The sequence below is a fragment of the Taeniopygia guttata genome, chromosome 14 (assembly GCF_048771995.1).
Source record: "Taeniopygia guttata chromosome 14, bTaeGut7.mat, whole genome shotgun sequence".
NCBI lineage: Eukaryota > Metazoa > Chordata > Aves > Passeriformes > Estrildidae > Taeniopygia > Taeniopygia guttata.
Window position 1 is genome coordinate 15905082 of NC_133039.1, and position 15293 is coordinate 15920374.

At 52.1% G+C, this 15293-nt stretch overlaps 1 protein-coding gene and 1 long non-coding RNA gene across 2 annotated transcripts; one reads left to right on the plus strand and one right to left on the minus strand.

Annotated features, from left to right (window-relative positions):
• Positions 1 to 876: 876 nt before the first annotated feature.
• On the minus strand, positions 877 to 3070 carry LOC116808958 (uncharacterized). The gene is made up of 3 exons (XR_012058318.1): positions 2639 to 3070; positions 2394 to 2483; positions 877 to 1234 (listed from the first exon to the last, which is right to left on the minus strand). It is a non-coding gene; the product is annotated as an uncharacterized lncRNA (long non-coding RNA).
• Positions 3071 to 3437: 367 nt separating this feature from the next.
• Positions 3438 to 14419, plus strand: ATP6V0C (ATPase H+ transporting V0 subunit c). The gene is given in 3 exon segments (NM_001198724.2): positions 3438 to 3808; positions 12324 to 12507; positions 13590 to 14419. Coding segments are annotated over 3 exon segments (465 nt in total). The 5' UTR covers positions 3438 to 3732; the 3' UTR covers positions 13795 to 14419.
• The last annotated feature ends 874 nt before the right edge of the window (positions 14420 to 15293 follow it).

The window sequence follows — 15293 nt, forward strand, 5'->3', positions numbered from 1 at the left end:
AATGCAGGGGGAGACTCTCAGCATCCCGCAGCTCCAAAGGTGGAGGGAGGGAAGCTCGGCCCTTGGAGCCCCGCTGCTCGGCCTCTCCGGAGACACGGCATCCCCAAAGCGTCCCCACGCCGCACCTCGTGAGCTCCCAGCTACAAGGGGCTCTGTGTTCGCCGGCGAGCGGGGACGGGCCGGATGATCTGTGGGAAGCCGCCAGCCAGGAGGGGCAGCAGGGCCGGGGCTGCGGCGGGCGCGGAGCTGGTGCAGAAGGAGGAGACGGCAGCATCACGGCGTGTGCACCACGGAGCTGCTCCACCGGCAGCCAGAGCTGCCCGCCGGGACCCGCCAGAGGCACAGGGAGGCAGCGGGTGCAGACACAGGGTGAACAGCATCTTTTAGGGGCCTTTAAAGTCCACCCTGGCCCTGGGTCACTGCTTCAAATATTGTTGCTCCAGTCTGTTGGTGCTCTTGGGGCTTTGAAGCTCTTGCCCAACAACACAACAGCACCCATCACCCACGGATAAATTCCATGGGGCAGGTATCTGGGCTCATCCCTGCCAGCCAGGATGCTCATGTTACTCTCTGTCTGGGCTCTGCACCTTGCAAGGTCCCCTCACTGCATCCAGGCTGGGCACAGTGTTGGGAGAGATGCCCACTCCAAGCGAGGGCTGGCGGCAGCATGGCCAGACCCAGCCCAGGTGAGCACCAGGAGGGCACAGACCTGAGCACCAGGATGGGATGAGGCACCATCTCCCCTGACCAGCCCAAATCTGGTGAACAAACTGCTGATGCTGCCAGTGGCCTGAGGGGTAGAAATTTGCTCAGTGACCAATTGCTCTGGACCCTAGGTGCAGGGATCGCCCAATTGAAATGCACAGGGTCTATGCCTTTATTAATGTTCAGCTCTTTATTAAAAAGTCAGCTCGGCAGGGGGCTGGACAATGAGCTCGCCCCCGCTGTTGTAGCTTTTCCGCTAGCCGAAGGGGGAGAAGGCTGCAGAGTCTGTCCCTGGAGTCTCTGTGGCACACTGGTAGCTGGAGGTGAAGAGGTGTGCAGTCCGTATCTGAAGTCCCAGCAGACTGTCCTCTCTCCTTTCCCCCTGGCACACTGGTAGGGAAGGGTGAGGGGATGTGCAGAGCCTGCTGCCGATGCCCAGCAGCAGCTGTCTCTCTCCTTCCCGCTTGATAACCCCGTGAAGTGTGTGTCCTTCACTCCTGCTTCCCACAGCCCAGTCCAGTCTGGTACTCTGCAGGGTATGGTGACAGGTCAAACACAGATTAGAGATGTGGTTCCCTTTTCCCCAACGTGCACACCCATCCAGCCCCCTCCACTGTGCCCATCTTTTCCATTTTAGGGGTGTTTTCATCCCCAAAAACCCCTCCCATGATTCCACTGGATTATTTTGCATCCTGGTCCTAGTGTGGGTGGGGTTGTAGGTGATTCCCAGGAGCAATTAGCTAATTAACGTTTCAATGTCAGTACTTAGCCCAAGCCGAATTGTCCCAGCAAGGCTGTTGCGTTCATAACACTGTGATAGTGAGAGGTTAATTTGACCCGCTGGAAACACTGCTAGGAGTGATAGCCACCACCTCAGAGCGATGACAACGATGACCCCACTGAAAAAGAACGTGTCCCAGGGTGGAAAAGCAGCAATGCGGGGAGTGGCGCTGCTGGTGGCAGTGATGATGACGCCCTCCCAGCCCGTTCCTCCAGGCCCCCCGGGCCGGGCTGTCCCCGCGGGGCTGCTGGGGTGTCGTGCCCCCGGTGCTGGCTCCCCGCGGAGTCCCTGCGGCTCTGCCTGCCCTGGCACAGACATCACTGCTAGTGGCAGTTATGATGGGGCGGTGGGGATGCTGGTGGCAGTGGTGGCAGTGGTGGTGCTGTCGGTGACAGTGCTGGTGGCAGTGGTGGTGGTGACAGTGGCAGTGTGCTCCACACATGGGACGCACAGCCCCTGCACCCACCTCTGCCAGGGCTTAGGACAGGGTCTACCTCTGTGGCTCTGATCCCCAGCCCACTGCTCCTCTCTGTGCCTCCAGCCAACCTCTGCCATGGGCCATGCCCTGGATGACCCCATGAAGACCTGGTGACAGTCTCCCTCTCAGAACCAGCATGCCCTGCTGCCAGTCCCCGGCACATGCCAGCCACCTCTGCCCACTGACGTGCCAGGGCCCTCTTTGTGCTCAAGCAGCAGCAAGGAATTTGCCAAAGTAAATCCTGTCCTCTGCTTCCCTGTGGGTTCCAGCAAGGCTGAGGTGGCCAGGAAAGTGGCAACACGGGGGAAAAAAGCCGGTGGCCCTTAAGTAATTAAGGAGTTTCAGGACACGGAAAGCTCAGCCAGATTTGTGGCAGTGGAAACTGTTAATGACCCCTGAAATTCTAGGTAACAGAATGGCATGAATTACCCTTCCAGGATGGCAGAAGCATCCCCCTGGGATGTTTTGGGATGGGGTTGGCTCAGGGGAGTGCTTGCAGAAGAGAGCAGGTGGCAGAGCCTATGGAGGGATGATACCACAGTTCAGACCCAGCACACCCACTCGCGTCCGGCCCAGGGAAAAGGATGGGCCAGAGGCTGCTTGTCACATCCAAGGGAGCAGGATCGATGGGTGGGATGGGAGTAGAACTCCAACAGATGCTACTGGTACTGGACCTTCGGTGGATGTGGAGTGCAGGGGCTGGAAGGCCGTAGAGGGGACCCCAAGCCAGCAAGACCCATGTGCACAGCTGATGCCTCGTGGGAAGTTCACAACAGGTCACCGCAGCTCAGGTGACGGGTCCTGACAGGAAAGGGGGCACAGCATGCAGGCAAGGCACTGGGCCGGTGGCACATGGCACACGGGATGTGCTGCACAGAACACGGTACCAGGGTCATGGCACATGGGACGCAAGATATGGCACTTGGAACACGGCACATGGCAATGGAATGTATCATGGGGGACGCGGCACTGGAACACGGCACAAGGACACGGGGGATACAGGGTGGAAGCCAAGTCCTGGGGTCACGTAACGGGGACACGGCCCCGGCGGCACGTCAGGGACACGACACGACACGGGGACAGGACACAGGGACAGGGCCCGGACGCACGGACACGACACGAACGCCACCAGCTCCAGGCAGGGCCGCCGCCGCGCGGGCGGGGCCGGGGCGGGGCACGCCCCTTATGCTAATGAAGCTGAATCACGCTCAGCGGACCGCGGCCGCCGGGCAGGACGGGCTCAACCAGGCGGCACGGAGGGGGGAGCGAGGGGAGGGCATCCGAGCCGCACTGCCGGCGCAGCCAAGCGCCGCCGCTGCGGTATGGGAGCCCGCGGGGCAGCCCGGATGCCGCGGGCCTCGCCGGCGGCCGTGCCGCGGGAACGGGACCGGGGCGCGCGGAGAAGGAGCGAGGAGCGCAGAGCGGGCGTCCCCCCTGCCGCGCGCGTGGTGTGCGCCGGTGGGCGGGGGCGGTGGGTGCGATCACGTGACGGGCGGCTCGCCGCCATTTTGTCCTGCGGAGGCCGTATTTAGGGCGCAGAGCGCTCGCTGCCGCCACTCCCGCCGGGACGGAGCTTCAGCGCCCGGGCCCGCCGCCACCCGCCTGCGCCCCGGCTCCCCCGCCCCGCCCGCTCCCGCCGCGCCTCCGCCATTTTGTGGCCGAGCATTGCTCGCCGAGGACCGGCACCGCGGCGGAGCTTTCCGCCTTTCCCCCGCCCTTTCGCGCTCCCACTCTAGCGGCGCCTCGGCTCGGCCCGGCTCTCGCAGCCATGTCCTCCGGCGCCAGCCCCGAGTACGCCTCCTTCTTCGCCGTGATGGGCGCTTCGGCCGCCATGGTCTTCAGCGGTGAGCACCGACCGGCAATGGGAGGGACCGGGAAGAGGGTGGGGAGGAGGGGGAGGGGGAGCACGGTGTGGGGGAAGCGGCCTCCTTTTCCCCGTCACTCCCCTGCCTCGGCGGGGCGCCATCGGCGGCGGGGGCTGGAATTTGGAATTCTTCGGGCCTGGGGGCACCCCCGCCCTACACCCCCCCCCCCCCCCCGTTCCATCCGGGCTCTCGGGGCAGCGGAGGGTCCGTGCCGGTGACGTCACCGTCCGCGGAGCCCCTGGGGCCACGTGACTGCAGCGGCGCCGCCCGAGCCGCGCTCCCCGCCCGTCCCCCCGGGCCGTCCCCCCGGGCCGCGCTCCCCGCCCGTTCCTCCGGGCCGTCCCCCCGGGCCGCGCTCCCCGCCCGTTCCTCCGGGCCGTCCCCCCGGGCCGCGCTCCCCGCCCGTTCCTCCGGGCCGTCCCCCCGGGCCGCGCTCCCCGCCCGTTCCTCCGGGCCGTCCCCCCGGGCCGCGCTCCCCGCCCGTTCCTCCGGGCCGTCCCCCCGGGCCGCGCTCCCCGCCCGTTCCTCCGGGCCGTCCCCCCGGGCCGCGCTCCCCGCCCGTTCCTCCGGGCTGTCCCCCCGGGCCGCGCTCCCCGCGGGGCTCCTGGCGTGTCGTGCCCCCGACGCTGCTCCCCGCGGAGTCCCTGCGTCTCTGCCTGCCCTGGCACAGACATTAATGCCGCTGCAGGCAATGGACGGGCTCCTGAGCTACCCCGTGGGACGGGGATGCTGGGGCACGGGGGAAGCCCTGCTTCATGGCCCTCCCTCTGCGTCTCCAGGCAGCGAACTCAGTGCGGTATAAATTGGGTCATCCTGCGGCACTGCTCTCCCCACTGAAGAAGCACAGATGTAGGGACCATAAATGCTGGTTTATACCAGAAAGACCATCCTTTAAAGTATTGTCTCTCGGAGCCTTGTTAAGCCTCCTACAGAAGGTGACTGCTATTCCTGCACAGTATTTCCTGGTCTCTGGTGGGTGCAGAGCTGCTGTTGCCTTTGGGATCTAACATGGGGAAGGCTTCAGCTGTTTTTACCCTTAAATGCAAGTGTCACAGTAATTTGGAATACAACAATTAGGAACCAATCTATCTTTCCCTTCTGAAGGCTTAGCTCATGTCTCCACAGATGTGAGTGAACATGCTTACTGGTCTTTGGCTCCCTTCTAGTATGGAATTGGTTGTAGCTCAAGCTGTGTAAGTGCTGTTGAGGTGTTTGGGATCTCATTTTGTTAATATGGCCTCTGGAATGGTGGCTGGGTCTGCAGGATGGATTTTGGGAAGCTGGTCTTGATTGATGAGTGTGGGAGATGAAATCCTGCAAAGAGCCAAGTGGACAGTGAATTAAAACTAGTGTTCAGGAGGCAGCTGTCTAGCCATGCTGATGTGGGCACCATGGACTGGTTCCACACCAGCCATATTTGTGACCTGAATTTTTGATAAAACAAAAGCTTGGTTAGGTACCTGGTGGTGGGATGCAGATGTCCATGCTGAGGGCAGTCAGTGGCCTGCCACCTTGGATTTCTGACATTGTAGTCATGTTTGACATGTAAAAATTTTCCTGAAAACTCAATGGTTGAAATGCTGTAGGAGCCCGAGTTGGGACTGCTGACCTACCTTCCTCTTGGCTACTGAAGACAATGGAGGAAAAAACCAAGCCCTAGTTACTTGTTGAAAAAATAGTCAACAGTTCACTGCATTTTGCAAAATGGTCCTAAATAGTGAGCTTTCCTTCCAAGGAAGGAGTTGCTGGTTTCCTCTTGCAGAATGGATTTTGGAAGCAAAAGAACATGGCTGTGTGGCTTCAGACACCACGTGTGAGTGTGCTTCAGCTGAAACATCAGTGAGGGATGCAGGCTTGAGTCAGCGCTTTAACAGGTATTTGGAGTGGTGCTGGCATGTCTGAAACAGCAGAGAAGCCTTTCTTAGAAGCTGTAGCATGGCAGCATGGTGCTGTGGGACTGCAAGGGGAAGGTTTGAGTAGAGGAATGCAAAGTCAGTGCCTAAGCTGTGTTGAAGGTTTGGTATCTGTCGTGTTGCAGCCAGTTTGTTGAGAAGTCCTTGATGCAGAATCTGTCAAGTAGTCCTGGATTCAATGAGCTGAGAGATCTGTCCTGACTTCAGTGATGTCGCAATACCAGCAGGTCTGAGCCATGGAGGTACTCTTGCCAGGGCTAGTGATGTTTTCAGGTGCTGGACAACAGGTTATAGATACTGCTGATGGGAAATTTTTTCTTAGATGTAGCTGTTCAGTGAAGCAGTTTGTATTTTTAAGGCAATATGGCAGAAGATTCAACATAGGATAAACTAAAACTTGCAGTGCTGTGTAGCTTTTGTAACAGATCTGTTGCATCACAGATGTTCTGATGGTAGTTGTTAAAAAAAAAAACCCTGATTTTGAAGTAAGGAGCTAAATCTGGACAAGCAGTGTAAAACTCTAAAATTGTCCTGGATCAGTGTTAATTAGCGCAGTGAATCATGTCTGACTCATGCTATATCTAAAGATCACATTCTTGTGGAGCTTGTAGTTCCAAGACATGTTTCTAGTAAACATGTTCAGGTTCTGCACTGTCCAGCCTAGTTTGATGTGAAAACAATTGACATGGAGCAGTCCTGTGTGCTATGTGAGCATTACTTGCTGATGGTAAATAGATAGCAGAACTTGTTCTGGTCAGCGAGAGACAAGAGCAGGCTGCTGTGACCTTGGCCATCTTTGAGCCTGTCTGGTTATTTGCAGATTACAACTTGTTCTCATTGCTGCAGTTCCTTATTTCCCATATGTGAAATGTGATGGGTCAGGTGCTGTGAGTGACTAAATTATTGTAGCTTTTTCATGTGATTTGAGCACACCAGAATGGACAAATGTGGTGTTGGGCGGAGCTGTCTGGTTCTGTGTGTGCTGGTGTTCTGTGGAAGCTGTCACAAGTGTGCCCACTGTGCCCCCCATGGTGAGAGTTGTCCTTAGGCCTGCACTCCAGCTGGGCATTCAGTACCTTCAATACCTGCTGCACTGCCAAGCAGCTGGAAGATTCCTCGTAAAGAGAACTTTAGCCCCTAGTGTTAAATTAGTCCTGTGTCTTCTAATTTTTGCTGCAGTGAAATAGTACTTTTGTTTTAAATTAGGGCTTTAGATATCATAGCAATTGGTTGGCTTTTAAGGGACCTCCATGGTGAAATAGGTGGCTCAGAACATGTAGTTTGATGCAGCTGAGAGCCCTGCACAATCTGATTCTGGAAGGCATCATGACTATAAACAGCTTGTATCTTCAAAGGCACATTGCACCTGTGCTTCCCAAAATACGGTTTGAGAGGTGGGGAGGTGGAACAGGAGAGCTGCTTGCAGGTAAAAATGAAATGGTGGAGTGCAGCTCACAGTAATTTACTGCTCCAAATGAGGGTGCTTGTGATGTGGGCTGGTGTGTGAGCTACCAGACTGTCTGCAGTAGAGATTAGCCTAAGCTTTTGTCCTTTACAGCAGGTAAAGCAGTGGATGGCTAAGACCTAAGTAGCTGTAACAGAAGTGAGGTAGGTGAAATTTCTACAGCTTGAGAATGAGGGAAGGCATCTCAGCAAGAGCATCATTTCCTCTCAGTAAATGCCAGTCTTGAGAACATCTGAAAATGAGATGGATCATCAGTATAAACCATTGGCTCTGCAGAACACGGCTTGAGCAGTTATGCTGCGGTTTGTACTGTGGCTTCCTGATGGATCCCTGTGTCACCCTGGAGTCACTACACAGCCTGCAGGTGCTATCCCTGTGGTGGGAATACTGGGCGCAGCAGTGGACATGAATGACAGCTGCCTCAGGACCTCTTGGTCGGCTTTTTTCCTTCCTAGAACTGGCCTCTTGTATCTCCAGAGCCTTACTGGTTGCATACAGATGTTGCAAAGTGAACAACATCCTACCCTGACGAAGCTGTTGGGTGGTACTTGAAGCAATGGTTTGCAGCAGTGTGTGCTTCTCCAGTGAGGCATAACTGGCTCCACTCACTTCACTCAGACTGTGAACCTTGTGAGCACGAGGCTTTGGGTCAGGCTGTTGTGGCCACAGGACTGTCTGCTGGGTGCAGGTGGGGAACATGGGCTGTCCCATGCCACAGCAATAGGACAGCAGAGCTGCTGAGTGCTCTGAGCTCCCCTGAGACCTGCTGGTTGGGAATGGGTCTTACTAAGTGGTGTAACACACTGCTCTGCCTGACAGTACCTGGAATATACTGGTCGCCTGGTCTGTGAAATGGGTCATCTTTAAGGTGTTGGGAGGGAGCCTCTACAATGATAAAGATACATAACAAGTGGCTGGATGGACTTTGCTGCTTGTAGGACAGCCTGTGCTCCATGGTAAAAGTGCTTTACTATACTTAAAAAAATCAAAGAGCTCTGTGTGCTGGATCAGACAGTCTCGAGTGCAAGTTCTCAGATATGCTGACACAAGACTAAAAGGCCTGCCAGTCTTGGAGAATTTTTGATAATGTTGTAGGCTGACAGTGCCAGGCCTGGTGGAAATACCCACACCCTTTCATTACATTATGGAAGAACAAAAACTTATCCCTAATCCTGAAACAGGTGACTCACTAAAGGGTTCAGTGCTTACAGCTTCCTGTAGGGCAGCCTCGCAGTTTACTCCTTGGGTTTTCATTGTGGAAACGGGCTTCAGCCAGTGTGATGGCAATTTGCATAGGCTCCAGTACAGTTCCCTTAACGAAGCTTCTCTGTTCTGTGCAGATGCACCTGGGCAGAACAGCAGGGTTTTTCCAGAAGTATCCATTACTGTAACCTGAGGTGGAGCTGTTGAATGTGGTGGGGTGGGAGGGGGCAGGGCCAACCTGCGGGAAGCAGCCTTCTTTGGAAGTGTCCAGGTTTCTGGTATGGCAAAGCAAGGACTGTATTTGACCTGGATGTCACCTCTAACATTTCTCCAGCCTTTTAAGAACAGCCTGCTCAGGGATGAATAGGTGTTGCTAAGTTGATGCCTGTCTGCTACCAGGGAAGCCTGCCTACTGCAGAGGGCAGCCCATTTGATAATGATCAGTTTTAAAAGGCTCCAGATGTAAGTGCTCATCCCACATGGTCCTTCATGTGATGGTTACCAGTGATACCCTTGGAAATCTGACTTTTATAACTAGCTCGCTTCTCATGCAGGCAAGTTCTGTGTGTTATGCTCTGGAAATCCCTCGCATGCAGTGTGGAAATCTGCTTTACCATGGTGGGACATGGGAGGAATCGCTATTTTTGAATGGACTAAATGCTGCTGGAGTGTATGTGGCTGGTTCTGAGCCTGTTCCTGGGCTGAGCCTGTCTGAATGTATCCACTGGTGAAACTGGATCTGTATTACTGGATCCCCTGACTTGAAAGGCTCCTCACAGCCTCTTTCTCTATCAAGGGAGTGACTTGCATCTGATTTAACTGCGAGGTTACTCTTCTTGGTTTGTGAGCTGACTACACACAGTCAGGCTGGAGCTGGAAAAGGTTGGTTCTGATGCTGGGAGTGCCCTTGATCTGAAGAACAGGATGCTGGCAGATCTGTATGGAAAGCTGTGGCAGTGGCAAGGCTACAACTAGTCTTCAATCTTTGACCCTGCAGCCTATCTGGCAAGTGACTGTCTAGTTTACACTTGATTCTGGAGCTGCACAGCCTCACTCCCTCTGCTATCACTTTTAAAGGGACAGATATGATGAGGTGCCAGGCAGCATATCCTCAGCCCTGAGGGGAGGGCATTTTGCCCCCAGAGCAGTACATAAATCAACTCTGGGCTGTGAGTTCAAGAAGTAAATCAAGTGTTTCACAAGGGGGTTAACCTTTGAAACAGGCTTATTGGGCCACAGTAATACTGGCTTACTGTTTGCCACAGAGATCTCCTCAAACCCTGATTACCAAGATTTTGGAAATCATGTTCTTCCAATCAATATGGGATATTTAAATGTAGCATATGAAGTATATGTGCTTCAGTTGTTTAGACCTGCTGTGAGATAGAGGTGAAGTGGCAGGAACACTGTCCAGGGTGTCCATAGCCCAAAACTGAGAGGCTGGGTCATGGTGGGAAGCAGGTATTGTCTTTGCCACCTTGCCTGTAATACTGTGATAATGTCAAAGATGCAAGAACAACTTGCCAGGCTTGTGAAGCTGCTAGTAAATTTGCAGGCTAGTAAAACTGCCTTGTAAGGTGATGGAGAGGTCTCTTGATGGGGTGGTGGGAAAGGCTTCCTTGGGAGCAGATGTGCTGAGCTCTGAAGCTCTGTGTGGCCACCAGTGGGAGTTCAGTAGAGTTTCAGTGACATCTAAGACTGTCATGTGAAGACTGCTGAACATAGGCTTTCTTTCAAACTGTGTCTAAAACAAGTTCAAGGCATAAGATCTGACCTCTTCTGGGATTTTAACTGGGAACTGACAAACTCGTGCTGCAGTGCCCCTCCACAAAAGCTTGAACAAGCTGACTTTCCTGTAAGTGGGGTTACAAAATAGCCTTCTCTAATGCATCACTGCATTAATTGCAACACCCTCAAGTAGCTTCATATTTGGAGGAAGTGATGACTGATTATAACTTTAAATAGTGAACTTCCCTCATAAGCATCTGCATTTTTTTGAGAGATTTTTGTAAAAGATTGCAGACAGGAAAAGTGGTTTCTGCTAAATTCTATACCCAGGGTATACAGTGACAGTGGACAGTGGAACCAGGATTCAGGATTAGTTCCAGTCCTTAGAAGGTGCTTCATCCAACAAAAATGTTTCCTAATTTAAGTCAGTGGTTTCTTTCTAGACTTCCTAAGGACTAGACCCTAAACAGAGCCATCACTGAAATTACTAAGTCCCTGTGCTAATTTCCAAGTTCATCTTATATTTGCAGATAGAACCTCCTGGCTCAAGCTTCCTAAGTTGGGTTCTAGTTCTGAATAGCACAAAATAGCCCTTTACATCACTTGGTGCCAGTCAAGGTTCAATAACTTTGCTAGCACAGAACAAATTGGTAGTCAATGAGAGTTTCCCTTCAGTTTTTTGTAACTAAAACTGAACTTCCTCCTGAGAATGAACCTTGTGTTAGTGCAGGGGGCTGCTTGTAGGTATGGTATGGAGTTCTAGTGCCAAGCCAGGAAGATGACTACTCCAAATATGGGCTTCGTGGGAGTGCTGAGTGAGAAGCAGGAAAGCATGTATCCAAATTTCTCCAAATACCTCCCAGCAACTCTTCAGGACAAAGGTGCACAATCTCATGCTTTAATACTGGTGTAAGACAGTGACAGATCTTTGTGGAATAAGCAGGTTTCCCTTGGAGAAACCTTAAGTTTTCTGTGGGTGGAGCAAATTTAACTATTAGGTCTCAGAACAGTACAAAGACTTTAAATGCCCATGGTTTAAGTACATTCCAGCAGTGTTTTAGAACAGCTGCAAGAACATTTTCTTGACAAATAGGACTGACCTCTGAGGACAATCTTGGTGGTGTCAGAAAATGAGACTGCCTGCCCTTCCATATGCTTGTCTCTGCTGCTTCAGGGACTTATTCCTGGCTGGCAGTTGACATGCATGTCATCTCTGGATGATGGTGAATACAATAGGAAGTGGAGTTCCCAGAGTACCTCCCAGTAAGGCTGAAAGGAAAGGTGTCTTTTCAAGTACTGTAGAATCAAAGAATGAGTTGCTTGAGGAAGCTTCTCTGAGACTAATACAAAGTTTTCAATGCAGAAGTTACTTAGGAGTAGTGCTTTAGAGTCTTCCAGCAGGTCCCAGGTACAGGTGATAAGCTCACCATTCTGTGCAGGTCTCTGCATGCTCAAGTGTTGACAGAGATGATGAGTAAACCTTAGGTGTAAGGTTGTTGTGGTCCTCTATAACCTACAAGCCTAACTCTTCTTTGTGGTTCCAGTGGTTGCATTGACAAGTGTTTGGACCGGAATCCTTCATAGTGAGGTCACACTCTCCATGTGCCAGAACTTCTCTCCAGTGAATGGCGTGGAGCAATAATATTTGAGTTGGTTTTCTATCTCAGTGTGCCTGATGAAGCTGCGGTGGCACATTTAACTCCAGGGCCAAAGCGTAGGCAAATGGGTTTTGTGGGAGAACAGGCCCTATTGAAGGAGATCTGTGCATCTGAACTCAATTCCGGCAGCCCAGCTCTCAGCTGTGTTCTGCTGGGATAGACAGATGTGATTTGTTGGGCCTTGCAGTGTGGACTCTGGGAGGGCACAAACACTTGAGTTCCCCTTGGGATGGGTTTTGGCCCCTAAGCAGGGGCATGGATGGCTGCTAGGGGTATGCCCTGCTGTGAAGCTGGCCTGGAAAGATGTTCTGCTGTCAGTAGTGTTTGACAACACCTCTTATTCATCTTTGGAGAATAGGACTCTGGGTAGGTCACTTCCTCATCCCTTAGGGGAGTATTCCTGGCTGTCATGTGACCATGTTAGTTTTGCACAATCCTTCCTTGTGCTGACTTAGCTGTTCTAATTGCAGCCTAGTGAAAGAAATGGTATTTGGGGATGTGTTTAATGCATTTTTTTTCTCTTCCAGCCTTGGGAGCTGCATATGGAACAGCAAAGAGTGGCACAGGCATTGCAGCCATGTCTGTCATGAGGCCTGAGCTGATCATGAAGTCCATCATCCCTGTGGTCATGGCGGGTATTATAGCAATCTACGGCCTTGTAGTGGCAGTGCTCATTGCCAATGCCCTCTCACCTGAAATCACGCTATTCAAGTAAGTTGCTGCACCTGGTGGTTCTGTTTCAGACTGTCCTGTCACTTGCTTGATGCTGTGTGTGGGTGGTTTTGGCTCAAGGCCCCCGGAAGGGCTGGCAGTGCTAAATTCTGCTTGGCTAGGCTTAGGAGCACGGGCTGGATTCCAGCTGTCCTGCCAGATGCCTCAGCCCCAGTGGAGTTGGCTGTACTGGTGGTTACAGATCAGTTGGGCAGCCTACTGCTCATGTGGTGGTGCTGTGGCTTGAAAGAAGCCATGGCAGCACTAGGATAGGAGGCAAAGCTTGTGTCATGATGCCAGACTTGAGACCTGGATGCACAGGTGTTTCCAAAACTGTCTAAATAGATCTGCTGTTGCCTGGGAGATGCAAGTAAATTATTAATATTGCTTTTGCTTTATGTGCTGGTAAGTCAATCCTTGAGCTATACATTGGGCCTCTAGCAGCTACAGTCTGAAACTTAGTCTGCTCTTGGCTTCTGAGAACACCTGGAACTGGTGATCGTGCCCTCTTGGAATTCAATAATGCTGCTGAAGTGTGACAGGTATCTGTGTTGCTGTACACGTTGTACCTGTGAGCAGTGTGCTTGGCCTAATAAGACATGGTCTAAAACAGCAGATACAAATGGCCCTTTGCAATTACCAGGTGAGCAGACACTGATAGGGACTGCTCCACAGGACTGCTCTCCTTCTTGGAAAACCAGACCATTCCTGCCCAGTTCCTCCAGTGCAAGACACCTGAATGTGCTGTAGCTGTAATAAGATTGCTTACAGTTGGAGATGAGCAGCTACTAACAGACTGCACAGCACCATGGGACAGGCATTACTGCAACTGCTAGTAAGTGCTGTTCTGACAGCACACTGAGCCTGCTGGTGGCCAGATGAACCCAGTAACTCAGTTTGGTGTGTGAGCCACACATGAACATCACAAGATCCTTCACTGCTGCCTATCTTTAAGTATCAAGAGTTGGGAATGTCAGTAAGCATTTGCTTTGAGACACATTGGGCTTGGTGAAAGAGTTAGGGGCTTAAGGCTGGGTGTCCTGTTCCTTGCCACTGAAAATTCTTCTATCTCTGTCCCACAGGAGCTTCCTTCAGCTGGGCGCTGGCTTGAGCGTGGGTCTCAGCGGCCTGGCTGCTGGCTTTGCTATTGGCATCGTGGGTGATGCAGGTGTCCGGGGCACAGCACAGCAGCCCAGGTTATTTGTGGGGATGATCCTCATTTTGATCTTCGCTGAAGTCTTGGGTCTCTATGGCCTCATTGTTGCCCTTATCCTCTCAACGAAGTAAATGTTGCAGTATGATGTAAAGAGATGTAACAAATCTACGTTTAACAAAAAAAAAGCTCCAGAATGAAAATGGTTTCTCCAATGTGTACAGTTGTCCCAATTTGGTAGTTGATCTCTTGTAAATGCGCAATATATGTTAGTGACTCGTCCGTCCTGTGTGTACTTCAATATTAACTTGGATGGGTTGCTCCAGGCCTGCTGCATGGCTTGGGGTGGCCCATGTGCAATTTTCCACCCATTGCTGTTAGTATTTTATGTATAAATATGAACTAGAAATGTAATTTTTTCTCTTCACTGGATGTTTATTTATAAAAGACTTGACATGTTCATACATGTATGGAGCAAGGATTTTCAATTTCCCATGCTATATATATTAATCTTCTATATAGGTAGATTACACTGTGGGGTAAATTGTAAGTGCAGAAAATTCCTTGGATGTAATTTTGATTCTAAAGATTGCTGTAGTGTCCTGGTATTGGAGTATGAGAATTTTGTGTTTTATTACAGCAATTGTCCGAAACACTCCCGTGTTTCAATAGTAACTGCATATGCTCCGGCATCAGTCGTGCACCCAGTGTTGGGTTACAAACTTCTACCATGTTTCGAAATAAAACTTCCTCACTACATTGCTGTAATGTGTCCCCGGCTCTGATTTCCAGCTCTTGCTGCTCCTTTGGGAAGAGGGTGAAGTCTCTCAAAGCAGTCAGGTTCCTGAAGTGACTGGCAGCATGCCAGAGTAATGCTGCCAGCTCTGCCACAACTTTCCCTTTCTCCTGGGCTGTAGCAGCGTGATTCTCAGCTGCTGCCATGGGCCATATTTGTGGTGAGCAGGGATGCAGGGCTGTGCTCACCCTGATCACATCTGGCTCGGTGTGGTGCTTTGTAACCAGGGGTCAGAGAACTTCAGCCTGCACCAAGGGCCAGGGAGAGAGGGTGCAGGCTGCAGCCTGTGACCAGGAGAGGAGCTGCGTTGTCAGGAAACAAGCAGCCTGCCCAAGATGAGCTGCTTTGGAAGCTGTACTGTGAATAGTAATTGCCTCTGAAGTGCCTCAACAATAGTCTCATCAACAACATGGCTTCAGTCAAGAACTTGTATTTTTATCTTTTAAATCACAGGACCATTTGAGCTGGGAGATTCTGCAGCATCTACTGAGTGCTGGAGCAGCCTCCTCTGGCCTGAGGATTTTGAATACTGCCAAGCTTATATGGGAAATGTGTTGCAACTTTTCGGTGGTAAAAGCCAAAACGTTGCTACTCAGACACCTGCTGCTAGCAGTGTATTTGGCATCAAACCAAACTGATGTGTTTGGAGGGATGTTTCACCTGGTTGGGAATGAAAATGCATATGTGTGTTTCACCAAGGTACCTGTCCAATAAGTGGTGCAAGTACCATGAAGAGCAGTAGCCAGAAGATAAGGAATTCACTGAAGCTGTTGGGAGCTTCTAACCTGGCAATGGCATTGCCTAGCCCAGGCCTGGTGCCACTGTGTGCACCTTGTG